At 44.2% G+C, this 13,867-nt stretch overlaps 1 protein-coding gene across 1 annotated transcript; it reads left to right on the forward strand.

Moving 5' to 3' along the window:
- The first annotated feature begins 2,079 nt into the window (after nucleotides 1-2,079).
- On the forward strand, nucleotides 2,080-5,210 carry LOC123402621 (WAT1-related protein At1g44800-like). The gene is made up of 4 exons (XM_045096559.1): nucleotides 2,080-2,394; nucleotides 3,921-3,983; nucleotides 4,084-4,767; nucleotides 4,873-5,210. Exons 1-4 carry the CDS (start codon nucleotides 2,219-2,221, stop codon nucleotides 5,141-5,143), a joined length of 1,194 nt encoding a protein of 397 aa, XP_044952494.1. The 5' UTR covers nucleotides 2,080-2,218; the 3' UTR covers nucleotides 5,144-5,210.
- The last annotated feature ends 8,657 nt before the right edge of the window (nucleotides 5,211-13,867 follow it).

Consider the following 13,867-nt stretch of genomic DNA (forward strand, 5'->3'; position numbering starts at 1 on the left):
TGCTCTTGAACATGAAGAACCACAATTAACCTTTTTGCTATAATGTGACAACTTTTCCCCTTTTCACACAACATGAAAAAAAATTCTATGGAACACAATGATGCAATCTAGAATAGAGAAAACACTATTGAAACATTATATGAATAAATGTTAAATGCAAACTCACGATATTATGTTTTTTTGCGGGTGAAATAGTATATTACTCAACTCAAAACATCTGAACAATCAGCAATAGCTAGCTCCACTATATCTACTGGACCTGAACCAACCGAGGTCAAAGTTCTGCCTTCACTACGGGCAAATCTAGCTAGACTGTCACTGACATTATTTTGGCTGCAAGTTACATGAGTAATACAAGTTTCACAAAGACTCATAACATACCTAATCTCCTTCACGGTCGAGCAACAAACTGATCTATCCACCTCTTGAGCTTGAATCAGCTTGACCGCAAATGATGTTAGAAGCACATTTACCAAGTTCCATATGCATCACTTTGATGTGGATTGTCACACAATAAATCTTGTTGTAGTATTTTGATATATTATGTACCGTTTGTTAGGCAAATGTAGCTTTTTGGGTTTCATAAAAGTTGTATCATGATATAAAATTCATATTTGTCAAAAACTATTCAACAATGGCCTCCTTTCAAAGCTCTTGTCATCAGGAACACAGATATCCAAAGAGATCACGAATCATCCAATTGATTTTAAAGATATAATTGAACAAACATGAAAATCAAATTAAAAAAATGGCCTGGATAAATGGAAAGAGAGAGAAGTGGATACAGAACACAACAACAGCACTTGCGCCAGAAAAAGATGCCTGCACGGTGTGCATAATTCATTTCGCAACGAAAGCACCAAGACAGTTTGGCAAAAACTCAGCAGATCCAAAAGATCGGTCCTGCGAGGACATAACATAACTATGCAAGAATAGTTGCACCTAACCTACAGAGGAAACATAGCATTGGCTCTTTGACGTCGACTGAGGGCTGCAGGCTGCAGCAAGGTAAGAACCAAATGACCTTATATTGTTAACGACACAACATCCACCGTTGGTACCTCTCGATCCATGATCACACAACTTATCTTGAAATGACTGTTGAATCACACATACGAGCACCCTAACTAGGTTCCCACACCTTACAGCGCCAGAACATCGCGCGAACCCTAATTCGACCTTAAATTTTCATTAATGAACGTTAGCATGCCTTTAATTTGCAGAAAGAAGATACTCCCTCCGTCACGGTTTAGAAGACACGCTTGGAAAATCTCTGGGATCAAGGTAGTCATCGATTGGTTGTGAGATGTAGTAGGTGTATATGCTAATGCGCCTAATCAACTGAAAAAATGCTATTACTAATGTGTGAGCAGCAAATTGGCAGGGCGCATGCATGAGTAGTACTAGTACTAATTAATAGAAGTAATTGTTTTCATGCCTTAAACCTTGTATATTTTGAAAATGCATGCAAGTTTAACTGTGCCTTCTAAATCGTGACAGAGGGAGTACAGTATATGATACTGGTCCTTCTTGGAAGAATTTGTTGATTCACAATGATGCATTTAATTAGGACGAAGAAAATAGCAGTCACTTGAGTAGCCTAGTATTAATGCTACATCTGATCAGCTGGTGAACTCCCTGACACAATACTCTTATCCTGGCTAATCTGGACACAATGCAGATGCATGCATGCATGCATGAACATCGATGGTTGTCGGTACGAGAGCACTAGCAAGGGGCAAAGTAAAAAAGGCCTGTGTCCAGCTAATTAACACAACTCGGACGGACCTTGACTCTGACGGTTTAACACAATTCGCTGTCGCGAGCAAGCATTCTCCTCAGGAGGGCGGAAAGTTATCCAAACCCACGGCCATTGGATGTACGTGCTTTCAGCATTTTCCGAAAAATATACAAGTTGATGGGACGAGAGAGAGAGAGAGATTAATTGTTCTCTTTTGCTGAGGGAGGCGCATCCATGAGGCCATGACGCGGATCCAAACACGGGCTACGAGGCGCCCAGTGTCGATGGAGCGAGCGCGCGCGCGCCTATATAAAGGAGGCGGGCCTCGGCCTGAGCTCATCGCCTCATCGATCACAGCCATTTGCTTCAGAGAGAGAGAGAGAGGGAGACACATCGAGCTCGAGCTAGTGAGTGAAAGATAAGACTTGTGATCTTTAAGTGACAAGGAAGCTTAGCTTGCCGGCCAGAGATAGAAAGATGGGTATGGGGTGGAAAGTTCTGGACGATGTGAAGCCGTACCTGGCGATGGTGCTGCTGCAGGTGGGGTTCGCCGTGGCGTCCCTCAAGGCCGGGATGAGCCACTTCGTCCTCGTCGTCTACCGTAACCTCGTCGCCACCGCCGTCATGACGCCCTTCGCCATCTATTTCGAGAGGTAAACAATTCCATCCATGCATGCATGGACTTACCTGCCGCCTCTCTTCTCTCACGACGCATGCATACATGCATGGACTAGGGTACGTGCATCATGGGCTCGCTCGCTCGATCTCACTAGTACTGTTGCCTATTTTTCCTTCGAAAAAACATCCGGCAGAGGATCAAGATCAACGCGCGCACACACATATATCCACTCACATTCTAGTATGCGAGCAGACTGGTCAGACTGGATGGGCTATCGCGTCCATGCAGTCTTAGAGGATGGCAGATTAATTAAGTCACGACACAATATAATACGAGATGTATCCTCTATTACTAAATAGTTATAACCCACTACATAATTTTCTTAACCATGCAACCATGACACATAAGCAAATATGCATGCAAGACATAAATAACATATTTTGTATTACTATATACATGCAATGATGCCACATAATCAATTCACCCACTACATAATTTTCCTAGCCATGCAACCATGACACATAAGCAAATATGCATGCAAAACATAAATAACATCTTTTGTATTACTATACACATGCAATGGTGCCACATAATCAATTCACCCACTACATAATTTTCCTAGCCATGCAACCATGACACATAAGCAAGTATGCATGCAAGACATAAATAGCATTTTTTGTATTACTCTACATATGCAATGGTGTCACATAATTAATTCATGCATATTAGTCATGAGTAGTTTTTTACATTAGAGTTCATCCTTCATATTGTGTTAGAAATTACATTTTAACTATAATTTTCACTCTATTTTTATGTGCTTCGTATTTTATTGTTTCTAAGCTTACATTGGCTTTTCATTACTTTTAGAATTTTTATAACAACTATTTATTCATATTTTAGCAATGTTTTCGCAGCAACGTGCGGGGCATCATCTAGTTGATCTTTATAAGCTAGGCCTAGAGTACTCTAGCATTCACTTAAAGTTTATTAGACAAAGTTTTGAGGTAGCTACGGGCAACTGAAGTAACAGATCGATACGATAGGAAGAAATATTGGGAAAATTACCAAGGCCAACTTACCAGAAGTGCAACCCCACGACGAGGAAGCACAAACACGTACACTTATTTGTCAAGTTCATTCATATTTTTGTCTCATTTAGATGGTGCATGCTGTACAACCAGCACTCGTGGATCCTAATCCAGAAAAGTAGTAGACATATATGCATCTTGATACCCTATTCTATTGGCAAGATAGCCAGCTTTCCCGTCTTTCCTTGTCACACGTTAAACCAGATGTACGTACTTCTCATCATGCAGCATCTATATATGTGTGCATCCATCAGAATATAATACTGCATTATCAGTCGACATGTGCGGTATGTGTGTTTACGTACGTGTAAACGCACCTGGACGACCTCCACTAGACAGTGTGCCCTGATTGGCCACTGGTGGAGGGCCTACCATGCATGGAACGCACATGTCAGCTGGAAGCATGCATACTAGCTAGTTCAGTTTGATTTTTACTCTACCTAAATCATGGTTTATGCTCCAAATTGTGCAGGGGACTGAGGCCAAAGATGACAATCACCATCTTCATCAAGGTCATGGGGCTCGCATTCCTCGAGTACGTACATCGTTAATTATTTGACCGTCCATATCGGCGATCAAGCACATAACTCTTTCGTGAGTGTTGACTGATGTTCTGTGTTGCATGGGTCTCTCAGACCCGTCATGGACCAGAACCTATACTTCATGGGCGCGAAGCTGACCTCGGCGGGATTCGCGACGGCGCTCGTCAACATTCTCCCGGCTGTCACCTTCGTGCTGGCCCTCATCCTGCGCATGGAGAAGGTGCGGCTCCGGAGCCTGCACAGTCAAGCCAAGATAGCCGGCACTGTCCTCACGGTGGCCGGCGCTGTGTTGATGGTCCTGTACCACGGTCCCATCGTGCAGTTCCCATGGACCAAGGGCCAGCACCACGCCATCGCCAGTGGCCAGGTCGCCGGCGGCGCGGCCGCCGCGCGGGACTGGCTGAACGGGACTATCATGGTCATCATCGCCTGCGTGGCCTGGGCATGCTTCTTCATCCTCCAGTCCAACACGCTCCGGAGCTACCCGGCGGAGCTGTCGCTCACCGTGCTCATCTGCGGCATGGGATCCCTGATGAGCGGCGCCATCGCCCTCGTCGCCGAGCGCGCCAACACCCAGGCGTGGGTCATCGGCTTCGACACCCGCCTCTTCACCGCCGTTTACGCCGGCATAGTGTGCTCCGGCGTGGCATACTACGTGCAGGGCATCGTGTCGAGGCAAAGGGGTCCTGTGTTCGTGACGGCCTTCAACCCGCTCTGCATGATCATAACCGCCGTCATGGGCTCCATCATTCTCAAGGAGGAGATCAATCTCGGAAGGTACATACATCAGTGCTGCCACCACATCAAGATGAATGAAGATGTTGTATACTCGTACATATTAGTGCAACAATACTAATGATCTCATTTCATTGTTTCTTTCAGTGTGATTGGTGCAGCCATCATCGTGGGGGGGCTCTACTTTCTCATCTGGGGCAAGAGCAAGGACGAGATTAACAAAGTGTCCGACGTTAGCGTCAAGGGCGCCGGCGAGCTGCCCTTAAGCTCGGTGTCCAGCGGCAAGCAGCACGACTTCGGAAACGGCAACGGCAACGGCAAGCAGCACGACTTCGGAAACGGCAACGGCGGCCATGTCTTGGACGTCGAGACGCGGACGACCAATGGCCACTACTTGTCAAGGGATCTACCGGAGTAGGCGAATAGCTACGTGTTATACGTCCACCCATCTTCCATCGACCACTATTCCTAGTTTTTTACTGGTATTGCATTGTCCATCGATCGATCATGCATGCAGACGAATTTTGTTCTCCATTTTCTTCTTATCAGCTTCTCTCTAGCGACGATCCTGTCATGTGACTATGTGAGACAGCGTGAGAGTGTGAGCAAGTGCTAATTAATTATAACATCCCTTGTGCCGATCTATGTGGATTTTTGGAACTTCGGTCTACGCACACCTGATTAAACATTTACATGAAAAATATTGTTAAGAATAGTCAAACATTTTTGATTTTTAAATAAATACTCCCTTCACTCCATGTTATAGGTCGTTTAAGGGTTCCACGTACAAATCTGATCATGTTACGAAATATGTGGAGTTTCCCAAAATGCCCTCCTACTTGCGGTTGCTGGTGCCTCACTCACTCACCCACTCGTTGCCCTCCCTCGTCACCACCTCCCTCCCATATCGCCTTCCCGTGGTCGCCGGCCTCTCCTTCCCATTGTTGCCGGCCTCTCCATCCCGTCGTCGTCGGCCTCTCCTTTCATGCCACCACATTTTCTCCCATGGTCTGCGACAAAAATCCACCATACCCAAGGTGCAAAGATCGTTTTTAGGCTCCTGCAATGAGCTTCTAGGTGGCGGAGATGCTGGTTCTGCGCCACGTTTTCTCCCCATTTCTCTCGCTTCCGTACTACTGCGGCAGCGGTGGTCGACGACGCAGACACATAGAAGAAGAAGGATGGGGAAGAGCAAAGGCAGGGCATCCTTGTCACCGGATTTGGAGGCTACCATGGCGCCATGCGCGTCGGATTTGGGGGCTCCTCCATTGCCGCCATGGAGCCCGACTCTGACGCCCACATCAAGCTCTCTGTCTCTGGCGCAATGCTAGCGCAGTAATGCTCCACATACATAAATTTACAGGGATTTTACAGACATGTGGATTTTGATTGAAGGTTAAGAGAGATGAGGTCCCACCCCCCTTGAAAATCAGGGGGAAGAGGTTAGTTAGGAAAAAAGAATCCTAATCAGCGTGTAACTCTTTATACGTTTAGCATTTTTTATTATAGCGGTGTGCCAATGGAACACTCTAGTAGATACTTTAGCACGCCCCTAATAAGGTTCACATAAAGATTTTACATACAAATGACGTGAAGGATTATGGGGAAAGAGAATTAGTTTGGAAGATTAAGTAAATCCTTGTAAGTCTTTTTAGGTCTAGCAATAAATCAGTACTCGTGCATGCACTAGTAGAAAAAGGGCCTTTTCAAATCTTTAAACTATTTAACAATTTAATCTCTAATCACCCATCCTCACTACTTTACCGTAGAGCACTTATTCTAAATCATCTAAATTCCCGACCGGTCACCCAGCCTCTCACTGTTTCAGCCCGAGCACGCTTAACTTTCTGGTTCTATCGTTTCTAGTTGCCAAGTCTGCACTTGTTTTTTTACTGACAATAATAAGCTATCAATCCTAAACAACCTTAGGTCTTTATGTCATGTCTCATGATTTAATTTTTTGAATTCCAAAAAATTATTAAAATAAACAAAATAAGTAATAATAATAGTGAATTTTGTTGAAAATTGAAAAGCACTACAAATGAACTCTGAAAAGGTTGAAAATTGGCATGGTATCATCATTTCACCCACATGGCATGTGCTAAAAAGTTGAGAGAGTTACACAAAAACTGTATGCACTTCGTGTACAAAACGGACAATCTCTTTCGAAGTATCAGGGTTTCGAACGAGAAGTCATTTCTTACAAAGGGATTTCATTTTTTTGAACTTATTTGAACTCGATACTTTTTGTGTGTTCAAAATGCACCATTCAAAGCCACCTCATAAATTTTCAACCCTTTCTCACCTCATTTTCTATTTTCCATGCATTTAATGATTTGTTTTGAGCTAAATGACCCTGAAATTAAAAAGCACTACAAATGAACTCTGAAAAAGTTAAAAGTTGGCATAGTATCATCATTTCACCCACATGGCATGTGCTAAAAAGTTGAGGGAGTTACAACAAAAACTGGATGCAATTCGTGTACAAAACGGACAATCTCTTTCGAAGTATCAGGGTTTCGAACAAGAACTCATCTCTTACAAAAGGATTTTATTTTTTCGAACTCATTTGAACTCCATAATTTTTGTGTGTCCAAAATGCATCATTCAAAGCCACCTCATAAATTTTCAACCCTTTTTCACATCATTTTCTATTTTCCATTCATTTAATGATTTTTTAAGCTAAATGACCCTGAAATTGAAAAGCACTACAAATGAACTCTGAAAAGGTTGAAAGTTGGCATGGTATCATCATTTCACCCACATGGCATGGGATAAGAAGTTGAAAGAGTTACGACAAAAACTGGATGCACTTCGTGTACAAACGGACAATCTCTTTCAAAGTATCAGGGTTTCGAACGAGAACTCATCTCTTACAAAGGGATTTCATTTTTTGAACTTATTTGAACTCCATACTTTTTGTGTGTTCAAAATGCACCATTCAAAGCCACCTCATAAATTTTCAACCATTTCTCACTTCATTTTCTATTTTCCATGCATTTAATGATTTGTTTTGAGCTAAATGTCCCTGAAATTGAAAAGCACTACAAATGAACTATGAAAATGTTGAAAGTTGGCATGGTATCATCATTTCACCCACATGGGATGTGTTAAAAAGTTGAGGGAGTTACGACAAAAACTGGATGCACTTCGTGTACAAAACAGGCAATCTCTTTTGAAGTATCAGGGTTTCATACGAGAAATCATCTCTTACAAAGGGATTTCATTTTATTGAACTTATTTGAACTCCATACTTTTTGTGTGTTCAATGCATCATTCAAATCCACCTCATAAATTTTCAACCCTTTCTCACCTGATTTTCTATCCTCCATTCATTTAATGGGTTTTTTTGAGCTAAATGACCATGAAATTGAAAAGCGCTACAAATGTACTCTAAAAATGTTGAAACTTGTCATGGTATGATCATTTCACCCAATGACATATGCTACAAAGTTCAGAGGGTTACGGTAAAAACTAGATGCACTTCGTGTACAAACTGGATCAGCTCCTTCGAAGTATCAAGGTTTCAGACGAAAACCCATCCTTTACAAAGACATTTTTTAAAAATTATTTCAACTCCAGATTTTGTGTGTGCATTCAATATGCACCATACTACAACATGTTAAAATGTACAGAAAGAACTAACTAAAAATAATAAAAACAACAATTAAATGACTAAAACAACTACATAAGCAAAACAATACTGTTTTAGTTAAAATCCTAATTTAAATTATTTTAAAAATAACCAAATAAATCTTACTCAGACAACAATCTAACACATGACTAGGAGAAAAAAGAATTAAATTTAAAACTATTTGTAAACTCAAGTTATTCATAATCTGGGTTTAAACCAAATTTGACCAAATTCAAATTTAAACTATTCAAAATGGAAAAATAATGGCACAAACAGAAAATAAACAAAATTTTGAATCTAATGCAAAAAAAATCACTCAAAAACATCAAATATCCTAAAAGATATAAGCAATTTAAAACAGAAACTACAAACACAAAGGTAATTTAAAAAAAACACTTTAGTCCCGATTCGTGTCTCGAATCGGAACTAAAGGTCTACCATTTAGTCCCGGTTCAAAACACGAACCGGGACTAAAACCTCCAGACCCTTTAGTCCCGGTTCGAGACAGGAACCGAAACTAAATGTTCCATTTAAACCGGGACTAAAGGGGTCTATATAGGCCATGAGACACGTTGTGAAATACGGTTCTCAGTTCTATTCTAGACAGAAACAAATCACAACGTGCCTGCATAGCCTATATATGAGAAATAATGTTCAGCATTCAGAAATATATTGATATTTCTTGTCGTGATTGTTTATGTACGCGTTGAACTAATGAATAACTTGACTGTAGCTAGTTCCAGCAAGAACGGTGTGAAGCATGAGAAGACTCCAAAATAGGTGCGTAATCCTGAAGATGGCTTCTGCTAAAATAACTATAAAATGGGATAGAATCGTGGATTTCATACATTTTGAGAGAATAAAGATGCTGAAGTGCGATGTGTGCACAACCCCGTGTGAGTTGGAACATATCAAGAACTGTACCTTTCCTCCTATCCCGTCCAACTCCGGGAGAGAGCTCTGCCGGTGCCGCCTGATCTCCCGCCTCCGGTCACTTCCTTCGCAACAAAGAATATATCTAAAACCCTTTCCTCATCCTCTTTCCATCCATCCCAAAGTCCAGCGCTCTCGGGCGATTCGGGGGCGACCCCCCTCCCATCGACGGTGTAGCCACCTCCTCTCCCTCCCTCCCTCGCCGCCGACTGAGGGTGGCGTCGGGCAAACCCGCGGTGTAGCCGGGGACTGCGGCATGGGGCCCTTGCTGCTCCGCCTTGCGCTGGAGAGCGATTGGATCTAGGACGGCGGCCCTTCCGGTGAGAACCCCTCCGTGTTGCGGCGAGCGGCGGGGCTGGCGTGGTGCCGGTGGTCTGGTCGGACGGACGACGGATCTTCGGTGGACTAGGGCCTGGCGTGGCTGCTCTGGCTGCCAGCGCCGCGTGATCTGGCTGTTGTCCTCGGCCCTGATCGGTGTGATTTTCTCCTGCGGGTTCCTGGCGGTGCCGACGTGGCTTTACGGGCCCCTGATCGTTGGCCGCGAGTGAAGCTAGTGGAGGAGATCCAGATTTTAGGAAACCCATTGGTCGGCCCTGTTAGGGATCATAGTAAATTCAAAATTTTCCTACGTCATACAAGGATCTATCTATGGGGAAACCAGCAACGAAAGAGGTTGTAGAGCATCTTCATACCTTTGAAGGTCGCTAAGCGGAAGCGTTACTATGAACGTGGTTGATGGAGTCGTACTCGCTGCGATTCAGATCACGGTGGATTCCGATCTATGTGCCAAACTACGGCACCTCCGCGTTCAACACACGTACAGCCCAGTGACGTCTCCCACGCCTTGATCCAGCAAGGAGGAGGGAGGGGTTGAGGGAGAGCTTTGGCAGCACGACGGCGTGGTGGTGGGGAGCTACGAGGTTCTCCGGCAGAGCTTCGCCAAGTTATGTGGAGGACGAGGAGAGAGAGGGGTATGGTTGGCCGAGAGAGAGAGATTTCGTGTATCCAATCAGCCCCAATACCCCGGGTATTTATAGGAGGGAGGGATGAGGGTGCGCCACCTCTAGGGTTTCCAACCTAGGGGTGGCGGCAGCCCGTCTGGGGCCAAGGGGGCAGCGGCCAAGGTGGAGAGGGGAGGGCGGTGCCCTAGGTGGTCCTTGGGCCCCCTCCCACGCTTAGGGTTTGCCCCCTCCACCTCCTTGTTGCGCCTTGGGCTGGGTGGGAGGCGCACCAGCCCACCAAGGGGTTGGTTCCCTCCCACACTTGGCCCATGTAGCCTTCCGGGGCCGGTGGCCCCTCCCGGTGGACCCACGGAACCCTTCCGGTGGTCTCGGTACGTTACCAATGACGCCCGAAACATTTCCGGTGTCCAAAGTCTCACTTCATATATATAAATCTTTACTTCCGGACCATTCCGGAGCTCCTCTTGACGTTTGGGATCTCATTCGGGACTCCGAACATCCTTCGGTAACCACGTACAATATTTCCCTATAACCCTGGCGTCATCGAACCTTAAGTGTGTAGACCCTACGGGTTCGGGAGACATGCAGACATGACCGAGACATCTCTTCGGTCAATAAAGAACAACGGGGTCTCAATATCTGCTACTTCTTGAGCTTTCGTTGGTTTTTCCCTTGAAGAGGAAAGGGTGATGCAGCAAAGTAGAGATAAGTATTTCCCTCAGTTTGAGAACTAAGGTATCAATCCAGTAGGAGTATCAAGATGAGGCACCAATGAACCTGCGCAAAAACAAACAAACTTGCACCCAACGCGATAAAGGGGTTGTCACTCCCTTCACGATTACTTGCAAGGTGAGATCTGATAGTGATGAAAAGTAAATAAGTAAAAGTGCAGCAAGGTATTTTTGGTATTTTTGTATGTAGATATGAATATATGATGTGTAAAATAGACCCGGGGGCCATAGTATTCACTAGAGGCTTCTCTCATGATAGCAAGTATTACGGTGGGTGAACGAATTACTGTCGAGCAATTGATAGAATCGCGCAAAGTCATGATGATATCTAAGGCAATGATCATACATATAGGCATAACGTCCGAGACAAGTAGACCGATACTGTCTGCATCTACTACTATTACTTCACACATCGACCCCTATCCAGCATGCATCTAGTGTATTAAGTTCATAACAAACAGAGTAACGCCTTCATCAAGATGACATGATGTAGAGGGATAAACTCATGCAATATGATATAAACCCCATCTTTTTACCCTTGATGGCAACAACACGATGCGTGCCTCGCTACCCCTTCTGTCACTAGGTGAGGACACCGCACGGTATGAACCCAAAACCAAGCACTTCTCCCATTGCAAGAATTATAGATCAAGTTGGCCAAACGAAACCCATAACTCGAAGAGAATTACAAGGATACGAAATCATGCATATAAGAAATCAGAGGAGACTCAAATAATATTCATAGATAATCTGATCATAAATCCTCAATTCATCGGATCTCGACAAACACACCCAAAAGAAAGTTACATCGGATAGATCTCCATGCAGATCATGGAGAACTTTGTACTGAAGATCCAAGAGAGAGAAGAAGCCATCTAGCTACTAGCTATGAACCCGAAGGTATGTGGTGAACTACTCACGCATCATCGGAGAGGCAATGGTGTTGATGAAGAAGCCCTCCATGTCCGAATCCCCCTCCGGCAGGGCACCAGAACGGTCCCCAGATGGGATCTCGCGGAGACAGAAGCTTGCGGCGGCGGAAAAGTATTTTCGTCTCTCTCTCTTTAGGTTTCGGGATTTTTGGGAATTTATAGGCGAAAGAAGTAGGGGAGAGGAGACAAGGGGGGCCCACGAGCCTGCTAGGCGCCCCCTAGGGCGCGCCTAGGGGGCTCGTGACCTCCCACGAGACCTCCTGGCTTGGTTCTCAAGTCTTGTGGGTATCTTCTGTTATGGAAAAAATCATCCCGCAGGTTTTATTCCGTTTGGACTCCGTTTAATATTCTTTTCTTCAAAAGGTCAAAAACACGGAAAAACAGAAACTGGCACTAGGCACTGAGTTAATAGGCTAGTCCCAAAAATGATATAAAATGGCATGAAAATGCATATAAGACATCCCAAGTTGATAATATAATAGCATGGAACAATCAAAAATTATAGATACGCTGGAGACGTATAAATATCCATGTTGGTTCCCACATGATCCACGATGATCTTATTGGATGAAACACGATGTCAAGGATTCAATCAATCCCGTATGCAATTCCCTTTGTCTATTGGTATGATACTTGCCCGAGATTCGATCGTCAGCATCCCTATACCTTGTTCAATCTCGTTACCGGCAAGCCTCATTACTCGTTCCGTAACACATCATCCCGTGGCTAACCCCTTAGTCACACTGAGCTCAATATGATGATGGATTACCGAGTGGGCCCAGAGATACCTCTCCATCACACGGAGTGACAAATCCCGGTCTCGATTTGTACAGCTCAACATACACTTTCAGAGATACCCGTAGTGCACCTTTATAATCACCCAGTTACGTTGTGACGTTTGGTAAATCCAAAGCACTCCTATGGTATCCGGGAGTTGCACAATCTCACGGTCTAAGTAAATGATACTTGACATTAGAAACGCTTTAGGAGACGAACAACACGATCTAGTGCTATGCTTAGGATTGGGTCTTGTCCATCACATCATTCCCCAATGATGTGATCCCGTTATCAATGACATCCAATGTCAATCATCAAGAAACCATGATAATCTATTGATCAACGAGCTAGCCAACTAGAGGCTCACTAGGGACACATTGTGATCTATATATTCACACATGTATTACGGTTTCTGGTTAATACAATTATAGCATGAATAATAGACAATTATCATAAACTGGAGATATAATAATAACTACTTTATTATTGCCTCTAGGGCATATTTCCAATAGTCTCTCACTTGCACTAGAGTCAATAATCTAGTTACATTGTGATGAATCGAACACCCATAGAGTTCTAGTGCTGATCATGCTTTCCCCGTGGAAGAGGTTTAGTGAACGGGTATGCGACATTCAGATCCGTATGTAGTTTACAAATATCTATATCTCCATCCTGGATGTATCCACGAATGGAGTTAAAGCGGCGCTTAATGTGCTTGGTCTTCTTGTGAAACCTGGGCTCCTTTGCAATAGCAATAGCTCCTGTGTTGTCACAGAACAGAGTCATTGGGCCCGACGCACTTGGAATCACTCCTAGGTCGGTGATGAACTCCTTCATCCAGACTCCTTCCTGTGCTGCTTCCGAAGAAGCTATGTACTCCGCTTCACATGTAGATGCCGGCACGACGCTTTGCTTGCAACTGCACGAGTTTACTGCCCCATTATTCAAAATGTGCATGTATCCGGTTCGTGACTTGGAGTCATCCGGATCTGTGTCAAAGCTAGCATCGACGTAACCCTTTACGACGAGCTCTTCGGCACCTCCATAAACGAGAAACATATCTTTAATCCTTTTCACGTACTATAGGATATTCTTGACCGCTATCCAGCGATCTACTCCTGGATCACTCTGCTACCTCCTTACCAAACTTAATTATGGCAAGGTTCACATCAG

Source organism: Hordeum vulgare, chromosome 6H (assembly GCF_904849725.1).
Source record: "Hordeum vulgare subsp. vulgare chromosome 6H, MorexV3_pseudomolecules_assembly, whole genome shotgun sequence".
Lineage (NCBI taxonomy): Eukaryota > Viridiplantae > Streptophyta > Magnoliopsida > Poales > Poaceae > Hordeum > Hordeum vulgare.

Coding starts and splice junctions, on each gene's coding strand:
- LOC123402621 (XM_045096559.1), top strand. CDS start 2,219: ATGGGTATGGGGTGGAAAGTTCTGGACGATGTGAAGCCGTACCTGGCG. Junction 2,395..3,920: donor TTCGCCATCTATTTCGAGAG/GTAAACAATTCC, acceptor CAAATTGTGCAG/GGGACTGAGGCCAAAGATGA. Junction 4,768..4,872: donor GAGGAGATCAATCTCGGAAG/GTACATACATCA, acceptor TGTTTCTTTCAG/TGTGATTGGTGCAGCCATCA.